The sequence below is a fragment of the Gastrolobium bilobum genome, unplaced genomic scaffold, assembly GCF_033153095.1.
Source record: "Gastrolobium bilobum isolate Gb01-03AN ecotype WA unplaced genomic scaffold, APGP_CSIRO_Gbil_v1 utg10291, whole genome shotgun sequence".
NCBI classification, from domain to species: domain Eukaryota; kingdom Viridiplantae; phylum Streptophyta; class Magnoliopsida; order Fabales; family Fabaceae; genus Gastrolobium; species Gastrolobium bilobum.
Genome location: NW_026895626.1, coordinates 19,041 through 34,158, shown reverse-complemented (window position 1 = coordinate 34,158; position 15,118 = coordinate 19,041). Strand labels below are relative to the sequence as shown.

Below are 15,118 nucleotides of genomic sequence, written 5' to 3'. Positions count from 1 at the left end.
AGACCGCAATCATGGTGGTCGTGGATATAGACTATCTAAATATGCCCACTTTGTAGCTCTTCCCTCTAATTTCACAACCACAAAGGTAGCCTCAGTGTTTGTGGACAATATCTACCGACTCCATGGCATCCCTCGCTCAATTGTGTCCGATCGGGATCGCATCTTTGTCAGTAAATTCTGGGCTGAATTAGCAAGACTGAGCGGCACCAAGCTCTGTTACAGTACAGCCAATCACCCTGAAACAGATGGACAAACAGAAGTCACCAACAGGGGGTTAGAGCAATATTTGCGTTGCTACACTATGGAATCCCCAAAACAGTGGGTTCATTTTTTACCTTGGGCTGAGTTCTCATATAACTCTGCCTATCACTCTTCTCTTGGAGTTTCTCCCTTCCAGGTTGTCTATGGACGACCTCCACCCAATATCCAGCCCTACGATGGTGCATCAACACCCGTGGAGGCCGTTGAATCACTGTTGATCCAAAAGGATGCACTTTTACGCAGTCTCAGAGACAACTTACATCGCACACGACAACGGATGAAAGCACAAGCAGATAAGAAAAGAAGGGATGTTCAGTTTACCGTTGGGGATCTGGTTCTGGTGAAACTCCAACCCTACCGGCAACAATCCGTCCGCAATCAGTCTTTCTCCAAGTTGCGTCGTCGTTTTTATGGACCTTTTCCAATCACTGAAAGGGTGGGGCTCGTCGCTTATCGTCTGGATCTACCCGCCCATTCCCGAATCCATCCGGTATTTCACGTGTGCCTCCTCAAAGCTTTTCGCCAAAATTCAACCTTTCATCCAGATCCGCTTCCACCGATTAGCTGGGATAATCACCCCGTCGTTCGACCGGTTGCTGTGTTGCGTACGCGTGCAAAGAAACATGGGACAGAAGAAATTTTGCAACTTTTGGTTCAATGGGAGAGTTTGCCGTTGGAGGATGCCACTTGGGTCACTTACACAGAATTTCAACAAGCTTTTCCAAGCTTCGATCTTGAGGGCAAGATCGCTTCTTCAAGCAGGGGGGAATTGATACGAACATCACTATGGCTGATGTTGATGCGGTAGAGTTGTGCCCTGGTGATGCTGAAGGAGACCATTTAAGGAGAGATGGAGATCAGATGAGGAGAGGTGGAGATAGAGTGAAGAGAACACCTCGTTGGCTCACTGACTTTGTCACTTCGACGCGTGGCTGATGAAGCGGTGCAAACAATTACAGCAAATTGGGCTTTCAGTGCTACTGTGAGAAGCCCAATGCCTTGCTAAGTATAGGAGAAGTAATAATGGGCCTGACCTTGCAGCCCATAGGAAATTTACATTTAGTTAATTACAATTTCTGTTGATTACACTTATAAAGGGGAAGGATCCATTAGGGAGAGGGTATCGAAAATATCTGTAACAAACTTCTTCTTCGTTTCCAAATTGTCTCTGGAGTTGCCGGCGTATCTCGAAATTGCCGTTGAAATACATTTCTGTTTCTTCTATTTTTTAGAATATTCTGTTTCTCTTGGTTCTGATAGATTACTCCTATCAGTGTAAGTCCAAGCAGGGTGGAAAAGGTGGTCTCTATGCTTGTAAAACACAGGAAGCCTTCCAATTGTGAGTGCCAGCTCAGCAAAACCATTAAACATGTTCATGATCATGGAGAACAAAATTGCACCAATGTAAAGTGAGGCTTCATCTTCATTATCTCGGTGCATTTCAGTCCTCAAGAACAATGTTGCAGATATGATGGCAATGATGCAGATTTGGACTGTCTTGTATATGTAGACAAAAGAGTTCCTCTTGATCAGAAGCCATTCCTTGTCCCAACATGCTTTAAGAAGATCCATTGTGGGCACAGAGTTTTTCTTGTAAACAAGTGCTGCTTTATGTGCACTTGACTTGTCAAATGGGACAGACAACTCATTCTCAACCCTCATTCCAACATGGAACTGCTTGAACCTGTTTGCAAATTCTGTCACTGAAACATAACGATATGGCCTATTTTTGTCTGCCCAGTATTGTTCCTGGTCCTTCCTTGAGGTAACCTCTTGCAAGAAATCAGCGGTTCCCTTTCTTTCAGGGCAGTGGAACCCACAGGATTCAAAGAATTCTACAATGTGCTCACGTGGGCCCTGGTACACAATCTGACCCTCTGATATGAGAATGATGTCATCAAATAGATTAAACGTCTCAGGAGCAGGTTGTAGAAGGGACATTAAGACCCGTTGATATCTCATCCATGAATAGTGTTTTTGTGGGCCCAACAATCATTTCTCCTGTGGTCACACGCTTCTTTTGGCCCCCAGATACACCTCTATGCATTTCATCTGATGCAAAATTATATGAAAAGTAGGCTTTCAGAAAAATGCAGAAGTTTTCTGCTATATTATCATTCTTCAATCATCAAAAGTCGTCCCTCACATCCTTCTAACCAGCCTTTTGAAGGCAATACAAAAAGTAACTGACAACAAAGAACTATCAATGGTCTTAAAAATTGATACAAAACGAAAATAACCATAAACAAAACATAAAGTCATGCAAACTGAAACGTCTGTAATTATAATAATTTATGGTGACTTAAGTGCATCATATGTGCTATTCTTTTAAAAGTGAGTCTCATTGTCTTTATGGCCTCCCCTCCCAATTCAACATGCTTAAAATGGAATTCTCCAATACCACTTGCTAGTACCAAGCTTTGATGGTAAAAATGTTTTGATTTCTCAATCTCAGTTTCTATAGTTTCTTTCAAATGTTCAAACACTTGTTTATTTGGACTACAGTGCGGCTCCTATTGAGAGAAATGTCGTTTATACAAGTACAAATAATCAAAATTCTTTAGAGTAGTAATGCACTGAAAAATTCACCTGTTATTGAGTTGCTTATAAGTGACTGAGATTCCAATGGAGTTTTTTTGTTTTTGTTTTGCACTTGCCTCTGAAAAATAAATAGCATCATTGGTTAGTTGACATGGACATTAATGCTAGATTAGTCTTTCTGCAATGACCATTTCTATGCAGAGATCATTTTCAGAAGGTTATTTTAACAAGAAATCTTCAAACACCTCTAAATTTTTAGTCATAGGGTTGTGTCCGATCATTTTATCTTCTTGTCAAAATGTAGTGTCTAGAATAAAATAATTCTGATAAAACTTAAATTGCTCATATGTATTTGACTTATATTTAATACTATTTATGAGTTATGTCAAATAATGTAATTATGGTTAAGTAATATATATTCGGTTTTTTCTGTATATATACATTTTGATATTTATATTCTGTTTTAAATAGTAGAGTTTAACATGTGATAATCAGGTTTGAGGAATTAAAAGTGTTTAATCTTGAATTAATCATATTCTCTTATTTTGGGTTGCGACAAATCTGTACTTTTAATAATTCACATCTAACAATTTTTTTTTATTTAAAAAGAGAGTGTAGTTTAGTGAGGAAATGCACCATTTAATATTTATGTTCCTAAAATGTATATTTGTTGAGTTAAATTTAGTGCAATTTGAATAAGCAATACATAAAAATCAATACAAATAAAATTAAAAGAAATCAGTGCTAATCATCAAATCAAAATTAAATTTAAATATTGTAAATGACAATTTTTTGCAATCACGTATTAATGTATCATTTATATATAATAAACTTGTTAACCATTATTAGTATTTTTTTTTTAAATCCAATCCACTTTAGTACTCTGTTTTAAAAGAGTGCCGCATTTTTCTTTTAACAAATTACATATTTTATGTCAAATTTTACAAATTAAGTAATAGAATTTACCAATTTATATAAGTTGCAGACTTTTATTACTTAATATGTAGTTTTTACTATTCAATGTATAATTTCAAAAAAGTAATGAAATATGTTTTTTTAATTGTGCTAATTGTTTAATTTATAATAATAAGAGAATCATAGTTATCAGTATCATATAATATACCATATGATTTACAAGCGTAGCGATATGTTTTGTTGGGTGTATTGGAAATGAGTTTGTAATTGTATTGAACGATACGATATGTATCGCGTATCATACGATACGAAAATTAAATCAAAATTTATAATTTTTAATATAAAAAAAAATAAAGATTTAATTTATGATTTAAATTAAAAATTATTATTAATAAGGTAAAGAAAATAAAAATTTGATTTGTGATTTAAACTTAAAAGTTAATCTGAAAAATATGTATAAATAAAAAAATAATAATTAAATAAATATTTAATATATATTTTTAAATTAATTTTTATTATATTTTTATATTTTATGATTCGATACGATTTATGATAAAAAAAATAAACCAAACAATATACCATACATATTGCAATTTCAACAACATTAGAGAGAATCTTTACTTACTAATTTTTGAAATTTGTTTTAGTAATAACCAACTTTGCTTAGAAAATAAATGTCTCAAAAAGTGGGTAGAATACAAGTCGGTGACTACTACCAATAGGTAACAAGTTGGTTGAGAATTTGACTATTTGCCAATTACATCATCTTCAGCGTGGGTTTTGATTCCACCGAGAGTGAATCTTGCCGTAGATAGATAGACCCGAACGAAATCGTGAGCAACTTCCAAGGAAACTTTTTTTTTTTCTTTTTTTTTGCACTGAGCATTTCAACAAATAACTTTTGGTCATAAATTATTTGTGGGTTGGGAAAAAAAATGCTTGTCAATTGTCATTTTATTTAACGGAAATATGTCTCTCCTTTTTTAGCAATTTTGTGCTGAACATATATGAAAAGATATGTAATTTGTTTTTTTTTTTTTTTAAATGGTTGGCCCACATAAGTTTCATGAGTACAATATAAGATATTGTATCTCCTATTGCATGAGAAAATATAACTCCTTTATTTAAAATGATCATATTTTGGTATATACTTATTGGATTTGGATGCTCTTATTTGAAAAAATGATCATATAATCATATTATTTGACTATAACCACTCATTTTCATTCATTGATGATGAAATAAAAAATATATATATAATTTTTAAATGAGTGATTGTGATCAAAATAATATAACTATTTGATCATTTTTCACATAAGATTTCACATAAGAGGATTCAAATTCATACTTGTTGGCCTCTTATATTTTATTTGCTCCATAAAATTAGGAGAAGGGAGGAAGATAAAATATCATGGAAATAATGTAAAAAATCAACATATGCATAAAAATAGAGTCATTTTGTTTAAAATGATAAAAAATTGTGTCATTCAAAATGATAAATATTTTGTTTAAACACTAAATTTTTAAAACTTGTTTTTGAAATCATTTTTCACCTAAAAACAAATCGCACCAAACAATCAAATAATCAAAGGAAAAAGTGTGTGTCATTTTAAAGGATTAAACTTAAGCTATTTAAAGAGAAAGAAATAGACATAAAAAGGTGAGACTCATACTTTTATTTTTATTTTTTTTGTCTTTATTTTTTAGTGGGACACACCTTTTTGTATCTATCTCTCTCTTAAAAGAACCTAAGTTTGCGTCCTTTAAAAGAACACACATTTTTTCTATAATCAAATCCATATATATTAGAAAGATCGAAAGTGCATAGGTTCAAAGGACTTCACAACACCAAATGATGATAGCTTAGTTGAAGTATGTGAGCTGAGCAAGTGGGGGTGAGAGTATGTGTTCGATCCTTCTAATACCATCTTTATGAGAGGTTTAAAACCTTAATCATGGACCTGCCCCGAATAAGATTGCCTTAACCATGGAGAATACGTATGGTTTATTCAAAAAAGAAGAAAAAGACGACTTCTCCACTAAGCCGCTAGGATTGATCTAATAGTAAGAGATTTGAGTAAATTATATTAGGTTATATATTCAAAATTTCTATTTGTATAGAAAAAAAAAAAAAGGGACTTCACTACTTTGGCAAAACAACACGGAAAAAAAAAAAAAAACAAAATACAAACTATATGAATGTTTTGGCCTGTCGTGAATGGGGGTCAATGATAATATATTCTACCCATTTTGGATACGGCATGCCTATTGGAGTTCTCTGACAATTTTAAAACTCCAACACTAATTTCGATCACAATCACAACTACAAATGATGTAAGCATGTTTATTCTATCTACTTATCTTATTACCTAAATGTCACATATTTATATCATGTGATAAATAATATTAATTTTTGAATTTGAATTTGAATTTTATGGTAATATGACAAACATATCTCGAACTTATTAAAATATTATAAACTACTTTTATAGAATTTACTTATAATTTCTTAAAAAAAAAACTGCAAATTAATATGATTAGTCTCGCTTCACTTATAATATTTATTTGACCGCGATTAATCTTATGTTCTCATTTTTCACTTACTCGTCTTAACATGACTCCTTAAAATATATATATTATTCTTTTATTTTCTATAAAAAAAATTAAAACTTCAAGTTTTGTTTAAAAAATATCTTCCAGAAAAGGTTTTTGATCTCTTATTTTTGTTTAAGAAATATCTTTAAGAAAAGGTTGTTGATCTCTTAATAATAATAATAATAATAATAAGTGAATATCAAAAATTGTAGTCATTTTATTTCTATCTTTCCATACATAACCGAAGAATGGAAAAGATTCTTCAAAAGTCTCGGGTCCAGAAGTGCATGATAAATACCGTCAAAGCTCAATACTACAGAAGAAATTAAGTAAAGTACTCCGCACACAAAGTATGGAAATGTGTCTATAACTTTCCTCCCGGGACCCACCCCCCAACCTAGAGTACTAGATGGGGAAGTAAAATTAAGCCCTGTTCATACATGGGCTTCTCGGGTACGAAATGAGCCACTTCAAATAGGTTCATTGCCCCAGTCCAGAATACTATTACTCCGGCATGGGCTACATGGGCCCCTAGTAGTTTACCAGATAAATTGATAAGTCGGGCATTCCCCGCCCACCAAGCGAAACCAGTAGTTTCTTTGTCACGACTAGTTAAAGCTAAAGTTCCATTAAAGAGCGTTTCCACGTGGTAGAACCTCCTTAGGGAATATAAGGTAAAAAAGAAAGAGAAGTTAGTCCTTTAAAAATATGTTCATCATCTGGCTAGTTTTTTAAAGATTTTAAATATTTTAGTTACTCAATATTTAAAATGGGTAATGATCTGGACCCATTTCACATGGGATTGTAGACCCAACTAGCAAGAAGCCCTAGACTATTGTTTAATGAGAACGAAACTCCTGCAACTATCTAACACACAGAACCAGCTGCTAAGTCAATTGCGCTCACGCGACATTAGCTGCTCAGAGCGACGCCACCCTCATCCGAGCCAATAACTTGAGGATAAGCACCTATTTATTATCACATCTATAAAGGCTTAGCCTAACTATAAGTGTCTCGGCCAGAGAGTAGCTTGTGAAGATTACTATTGTCCACCAATAGAAATGAATACCGCCATATCAGGGCAACATAACTGATAGCAACTCGGCAAGTGCACCGGTCGTAAAAGTAATAAAGTGTACTGAGTACGAGATCGTTCCCACGAGGATTAGAATTTTCAAGCACTAGTTCGCTAATTGCGTCTTAGTTGGACAATCAAAAGTTGGGTTTGAGAGAATTGTGAATTTAGATGAAGAGAATTGTGGTTTGAAGAACCTAAATTTAAAAACAATGCAAGTATGAAATTCTAGAATTAAAAGAATGAATGAGATGATGTTTGATTAAGATTTAAAGAAAAGCGTAGTTAAGGTTTTGACTTCCCCCAATATCCTCAATATGTTATGAATTAAAAAGCCAAGAATCTGTTTCTTAATATATTGCCAATCAATTTTATCTAAGTTAATTAGGGCTCAATTCCTTGTTACCCTAAATCTATGTGATCTTGAAAGAACTCTAGTTCCCCGATTATTCCTCAAGAAAACATGCATTAAGATCAAGAATTTCAAGATTGCATAATTACCTTATGTCTATTCCTATTCCTATTCCTAGAACACAAGGATTATGATAAATTATCAAGTCAAGGTTCATGCACCAACATCCCTATTGTCATACAATTCCCCAAAATCATTCTATAAGGAACAAACTCATAGAAAGCATTAAAAACAGATAATTTATTCGATTATAAAAAGAACAGAATTCAGAGACAATTTAATTTATAAACATAAAGATTCAATTGGGTTCCATCTACCCTTAACTACATAAAAAAACTACTCTAGCATACTGAATTGAAAAAAAAAAATAAAGAAAAGAGAACCCCAAGCCTCCATTGGTGTGATGTTGACTTGGTTTCTCAGTGTTCCAGCGCTCCGTAACAGGATTCCTCCTTCAAGCTTGGTGTAATGCCCTGGAATTGTGTATTGGTCTTGACCCCAAGCTCCTTATTTATAACCACAGGAGTTGTATCCATCATCTAATCTTCCAATGAATCCATACAAGATTTGTATTTGATTTCATCTTTGTTTCCTTTTTCATGTAAAATCTTGGAGATTTGGTTGATGAATTAGAGTTTTAAATCTTCGTTGTGATCTTGCTTCAATCTTCTTAGGAATCATCTTGATTTGTTTCCGTTTTAGTTCTATATCCTATCTGAACAAATCTTCTTTAAATCTTCATGGAATCTGTTGCGTATCTTGATCGAATCTTCATGAAACAGTGGCTTGACCGTGTGTGGACGTTTTAGCCTGATGTAGCACGCTAAAACGTTCTTGATGTGTATTCTTTTTTGCCTCTGGGCGTTTTGGCGTGATGTAGGGCGCCAAAACGCCCTCTTCGAAGGGAACTTGTGTGCTTCATCAGCATTTTGGCGTCCAGTAGCACGCCAAAACGTGCTCTTCCAGGGAGTAATTGTTGTTTTTCTTCATCTTGTGCGTTTAAACGTGCTTCCAGGGCGCTAAAACGTCCTCTTACAGCTGGTACACACTTGAAATCTTGCTTTCTTGAGACTTCAGGTCAACTTGATGTCTTATTTTGGTTCCAAAATGCCATAATATGTGTCAAAAACCCTTATAAATCAGCATTACGACAACATGTTAGCAAGATATTCAATTATTGTAACTTTTACAGCATAAAACCCTAATTTCCATGCAATTCACAATATTTATCAATCATAATTAAGCCTAAAAACATGGTAAACCAAGGGTTTATCAACCATTCCCAAATTTGAACATTGCTGTCCTCAGCAATGCACTAGAATAAACTTAATTGAATTCAATCAAGATTTCCAATTGCATGGAATTCACAGGCAGAATTTAATTAGAAAAATGACTACAGAGCATTCAGACTTAAGGAAAGGATGACACATCAAAACAATAAGATCAATAATCCATCATTTAAAAAATTTTAATGAAATTCTTTAAGATCAAGAACAGGGGGAACTTCCTGAGACACTCCCTCACTAGGAGTTTTTATTCGCTCTTGCTCAACTGTCTAGAGGGTTGGTGTTTCTCTCTTATTCCACTGAATCAACACTACCATAGGCTTGCTTATAGTCTCGCTCTCCACAGTTCTTATGATAAATCAAGCAGATCAAGAGGTCTTTTGCAAGGTTGTAACGTGGCCTGGTGAAAGGGAAAGAAAGAATTTGGGACAGAAGTTGAAAGATCAATTTTCAGATTTTAGGAATGGAACAAGTGTTGTTCGTTCTTCAGGCTGTAAAGCTTTCTTCTTCTTTCCAGTCCTTTCTCTTTCTGTATTGAACTTTCTCTTTTGTCGTTTTCTTTCTAAGCGTATCTTCTTGCTTTTTCGCTTCTTTTTCCTTTCTTTGTTTGGAGCATTTTGCTCGCTTTTCTTGATTCTTTTCCTTCTTTCTTTCTTCTTTGGGCTTTGCCCTTTTGCTTGTACTTCTTTATTCCGTTGAACGCCTGCATAGTTGAAACTCATATTCACTCCTTACTTGAAATCTGAAATTAATCTGCTATTAAGGTGAGGATTCAATTGGGGAAGTGGCTATTCACATTCAAGGGTTCTTCATGAATAAAAAGTTTAGGCTCAAGGGGCTTAACTAAGGAATATCATAAAGGATAGCTATTTGGCCATCTAATTAGAGAAAGAACACGCCTCTATCATCTCTACAAAATAAATCATAGACTATTTTAATCAAGAAACAAAGCAAGTTCTAGAGTATCTCAACAATGGAATGCACACTCAATAAAAATTTTCTGTATAGGCTCAAAACCTCACGGCTATGAATGCACAGTAATTTCCCTGTTCTTTTTCTCAAACAACTTCAATACCAAATAATATATTCAATGAATCATGTCACTTATTGCAATGATGTTCATAAAAATTTGAATATGTTTAAGTGCATCATCATGCTCTGAATCAATTACTAATTTAAACTTCCCGCCATTTTTCCAATTAAAACACTGAGAAACTTTGAAAAATTTGTAAAATTTTCACAAATTTTTTTGGCTTGGGGTTTCTTAACAAAAACAATTAAAATTATCTAATTAAGCATGAAAAACAAAATTTAAAATGAAAAAAAAATAAATAAAAAAAGCTAAAGCAAAGGAGAAAGGATTTGAGATAGTTCCCTGTTTTAGTCGGATATTCTGTGTATGCTCATAAAGTTCCTTCGGCTTATTCAATTGTGCTTAGATTAATTGTGCGTTCTCCATTCCCAGATTTAAATGGTGCTCTCAGCAACAGATTTAAATCTAAAAAGAATTCGCGTCGAGAAATAAGAACAACTAATTGCTCTCTTGTTGTTTGTTTCCTTTTCTTCACCTGTAAAATCCACTCAATTGTAGGCATTAGTCTCAACACCTTCTCCTATATTTTTGTATTTTTCTCTTTATTTAATTCAAAGTAAAAATAAATAAAACAATGAAAATAAAATAGTAAAGTGTAGGTTTGCCTACCCATTAGCGTTTGTTTTACGTCACGAGCCTGACGTACCTGATTTACTTTCATGGTGGCTCAAAGCATAAGCTTGGTGATGACCAAGGTCCATCGTTCATAAATTGTGTCTTACCATAGTGTTCTTCTGCATATGGATGAGGTAAAGTAGTCTCAGGAACTTTAAATTTGGTATTTATATGTTTTCCTTTGCTACTGGGCTTCTCCATCTTAACTTTTTGCTTACTTTCTTGAGAAGACTCCTCATGATGTTCTTCTTCACCTTTTTTTCACTAATATAGTAGACTTATCTTCCGGTTGAGCTACAGATGGTGGGACTTCTTTGTCAAAGAACTTGAAAGTTGCTTGCTCTCCGTCTACCCGTAATATCAACTCACCTTTTAGCACATCAATCAGTGCTCCTGAAGTTGCCAAGAAGGGTCTTCCAAAAATCATAGGAATTGTGGCATCTTCTTCAATGTCAAGGATGACAAAATCGACAGGAATGATGAATTTGTCTACCTTAACCAATATGTCTTCAATGATACCATAAGCTTGCTTTGAAGAGCGGTCAGCCAGTTGCACTATCGTCTTTGTGGGCTTCACTTCGGTTATCCCCAGGTTCTTCATCATGGAGAGTGGCATGACATGATGCTAGCTCCAAGATCACATAAAACATTGTCTACTTCCATCTTGCCTATAGTGCATGGAATGCTGAAGCTCCCTGGATCCTTGACTTTGGTAGGTAACTTCTTTTCGCTGATAGCATTACATTTCTCCGTCAGATTTACTGTCTCACATTCTCGCAACTTACGCTTCCTTGATAATAGATCCTTCATGAACCTTGCATAGTTGGGCATGTTCTCTAAAGCTTCGGCAAAAGGAATGTTGATCTGCAACTTCTTGAAGATGTCCAGAAATTTGGTGGATTGTTGTTTCTGGACCTCTTGTTTCGACCGCTGAGGGTATGGAACTTTTGTATATGGAGACGGGTCTGCCGCTTTTGGTTGTCTGTCCAGAGCTTTATTTTTCTCCCATTTGAACAGCTTCTTCTCTGGTATGCATTTTTCAGCTTCTACTGCATCTTCTTCTTTCTCTTTCTCAACTTCAGGTTCAGCTTCTTTCTTCTTTTCAACTGGTGGCTTTTCCACAGGTTGAATCATTGTCCCACTCCTAGTGGTAATAGCATTGCAATGCTCCCTTGGATTGACAACTGTGTTGCTAGGAAAAGTGCCCTGAGTTCTTTCAGTGAAATGTCTTGACAGCTGACCAATTTGAGTCTCCAAGTTCCGGATCGAAGCTTCTTGATTCCAGAATGAAGCTCTTGTTTCATTTCTGAAGGCATCTGCATTTTGAATGAAGCCGGATGTGGTCTTGGGCAGCTGTGCAAAAGCCTTCTCCCACTCTAATGTGGTGCCTTGAGGTTGTTGTTGCAATGGCATAGGAGGATTCAACTGGTAGTTTGACTTGTAACTCAACCCAGGGTGTTGATTATTATTCTTCCACCCTTGATTACCATATTGATTCCTTCCTGGATTGTTCGAGTTCTTTTGATCATACCAGAGTGCATTGACCTCCGCTGGTTGCTTCTCCGTGTTTCTTATGTATTCACAATCCTCAGTTGCATAAGCCTCCTGACAAATATCACATTTAATGTTAGCATTAGAAACAGAAGAAACTTGAGAAATGTCAAATTTCTTATTAAGAGCATCTAATTGTTCTTGTTGTTTCTTGTGCATTTGTAGCATTTGTTCATTCTGGGCTAAAAGTGCATCATAGTCTTCAAGCTTCATGATTCCTGATCTTCTTGGTGCAACTGGGGCTAGAGCATTGTCAAATTCTTGAGATGCTAATGATTCCAACAGTTCAAGTGCTTCCTCAGGAGTTTTTGATTTCAGGGAGCCTCCTGTAGCAGCATTCACCAGTGTTCTTGTGCTGGATGTCATCCCTTGGAAAAAGATTCTTGCTTTCTCCCATGCTTCAATTCCATGTTGAGGACGCTTCCTGAGTAATCCTTTAAATCGTTCCCAAGCCTCGTACAAAGATTCGCTGTCTTTTTGTTCAAAAGCAGTGATCTCCGACTTGAGCCTTGCCATCTTTGAAGCTGAGAAAAATCTAGCCAAGAATTTTCTTGCTAAGTCATCCCAATTGGTTATGCTTCCTTCAGGTAGAGACTGCAGCCAATCTCTTGCTTCATCCTTCAGTGAGCATGGAAATAGCCTGAGCAAGATAGCATCACGAGGAACTCCATTTACTTTTAATGTATCACAGTAAAGTAAGAAATTATCGAGATGACTATAGGGGTTCTCTGTGCTTCCTCCAGCGAACTGATCTTTTTGAATCAGTTGCAGCAGTGCCGGCTTCAGTTCAAAGTTGTTAGCCTCTATGTTTGGTCTAACAATGCTTGTCGTCTGTGGAACTCGAGCTGGGGGTCATATAATCCCCCAACGTCCTTCGAACGATTTGATTGTTTTCTGCCATTGGTTCCGTCAAGATTGATGCTTTTGTTTATTTTGCTTTTTTTGCTTTTGCGTCTTTCCTAAGTTTCCTTTATGTCTTTTCTATCTCAGGGTCAAACTGCAAGATTCGCGGGTTAAGAATACCTCGCATAAACTAAGATTTGAAAAGATGTGCAGAAAAATAGGAAACACATAACAGAAATTTAAAGAAATTAATGCAGAAAATTAAATATGCAGAATTTTTGGATGCAGAAAATATTTTTATGATATGCTTAAAGTGCAAAAAAAATAAAAGTCCAATCTAAAATTTAATTAGTTACTTCTAATGTTGAAGAATTCGATCCCCGGCAACGACGCCAAAAACTTGATAGCGACTCGGCAAGTGCACCGGTCGTAAAAGTAATAAAGTGTACTGAGTACGAGATCGTTCCCACGAGGATCAGAATTTTCAAGCACTAGTTCGCTAATTGCATCTTAGTTGGACAATCAAAAGTTGGGTTTGAGAGAATAGTGAATTTAGATGAAGAGAATTGTGGTTTAAAGAACCTAAATTTAAAAACAATGCAAGTATGAAATTCTAGAATTAAAAGAATGAATGAGATGATGTTTGATTAAGATTTAAAGAAAAGCGTAGTTAAGGTTTCGACTTCCCCTAATATCCTCAATATGTTATGAATTAAAAAGCCAAGAATCCGTTTCTTAATATATTGCCAATCAATTCTATCTAAGTTAATTAGGGCTCAATTCTTTGTTACCCTAAATCTATGTGATCTTGAAAGAACTCTAGTTCCCCGATTATTCCCCAAGAAAACATGCATTAAGATCAAGAATTTCAAGATTGCATAAGTACCTTATGTTTATTCCTATTCCTATTCCTAGAACACAAGGATTATGATAAATTATCAAGTCAAGGTTCATGCACCAACATCCCCATTGTCATACAATTCCCCAAAATCATTCTATAAGGAACAAACTCATAGAAAGCATTAAAAACAGATAATTTATTCAATTTATAAAAAGAACAGAATTCAGAGACAATTTAATTCATAAGCATAAAAATTCAATTGGGTTTCATCTACCCTTAACTACATAAAAAAACTACTCTAGCATACTGAATTGAAACAAAATAATAAAGAAAAGAGAACCCCAAGCCTCCATTGGTGTGATGTTGACTTGGTTTCTCAGTGTTCCAGCGCTCCGTAACAGGATTCCTCCTTCAAGCTTGGTGTAATGCCCTGGAATTGTGTATTGGTCTTGACCCCAAGCTCCTTATTTATAACCACAGGAGTTGTATCCATCATCTAATCTTCCAATGAATCCATACAAGATTTGTATTTGATTTCATCTTTGTTTCCTTTTTCATGTAAAATCTTGGAGATTTGGTTGATGAATTAGAGTTTTAAATCTTCGTTGTGATCTTGCTTCAATCTTCTTAGGAATCATCTTGATTTGTTTCCGTTTTAGTTCTATATCCTATCTGAACAAATCTTCTTTAAATCTTCATGGAATCTGTTGCATATCTTGATCGAATCTTCATGAAACAGTGGCTTGACCGTGTGTGGACATTTTAGCGTGATGTAGCACGCAAAAACGTTCTTGATGTGTATTCTTTTTTGCCTCTGGGCGTTTTGGCGTGATGTAGGGCGCCAAAACGCCCAATTCGAAGGGAACTTGTGTGCTTCATCAGCATTTTGGCGTCCAGTAGCACGCCAAAATGTGCTCTTCCAGGGAGTAATTGCTGTTTTTCTTCATCTTGTGCGTTTAAACGTGCTTCCAGGGCGCTAAAACGTCCTCTTACAGCAGGTACACACTTGAAATCTTGCTTTCTTGAGACTTCAGCTCAACTTGATGTCTTATTTTGGTTCCAAAATGCCATAATATGTGTCAAAAACCCT

The 15,118-nt window shown here is 35.2% G+C and overlaps 1 protein-coding gene and 1 non-coding gene across 2 annotated transcripts; one reads left to right on the top strand and one right to left on the bottom strand.

Annotated features, from left to right (window-relative positions):
- Positions 1–11,043: 11,043 nt before the first annotated feature.
- On the bottom strand, positions 11,044–12,860 carry LOC133285118 (uncharacterized). The gene is made up of 3 exons (XM_061482295.1): positions 12,537–12,860; positions 11,709–12,398; positions 11,044–11,418 (listed from the first exon to the last, which is right to left on the bottom strand). The coding sequence occupies exons 1-3, from the start codon at positions 12,858–12,860 to the stop codon at positions 11,044–11,046; spliced, it is 1,389 nt and encodes a 462-aa protein (XP_061338279.1).
- Positions 12,748–12,854, top strand: LOC133285183 (small nucleolar RNA R71). The gene has a single exon (XR_009747979.1). It is a non-coding gene; the product is annotated as a small nucleolar RNA R71 (small nucleolar RNA).
- Positions 12,861–15,118: the final 2,258 nt, after the last annotated feature.

What these genes read in the sequence shown, in the direction of transcription:
- LOC133285118 (XM_061482295.1), bottom strand. Translation starts at nt 12,860, where the DNA reads ATGGCAAGGCTCAAGTCGGAGATCACTGCTTTTGAACAAAAAGACAGC. An exon ending in TGAAGCTTGAAGACTATGAT is followed by an intron (nt 12,399 to 12,536) that starts GCACTTTTAGCC and finishes GATATTTGTCAG; the next exon opens with GAGGCTTATGCAACTGAGGA. An exon ending in CTCAGCGGTCGAAACAAGAG is followed by an intron (nt 11,419 to 11,708) that starts GTCCAGAAACAA and finishes TCTTGGAGCTAG; the next exon opens with CATCATGTCATGCCACTCTC.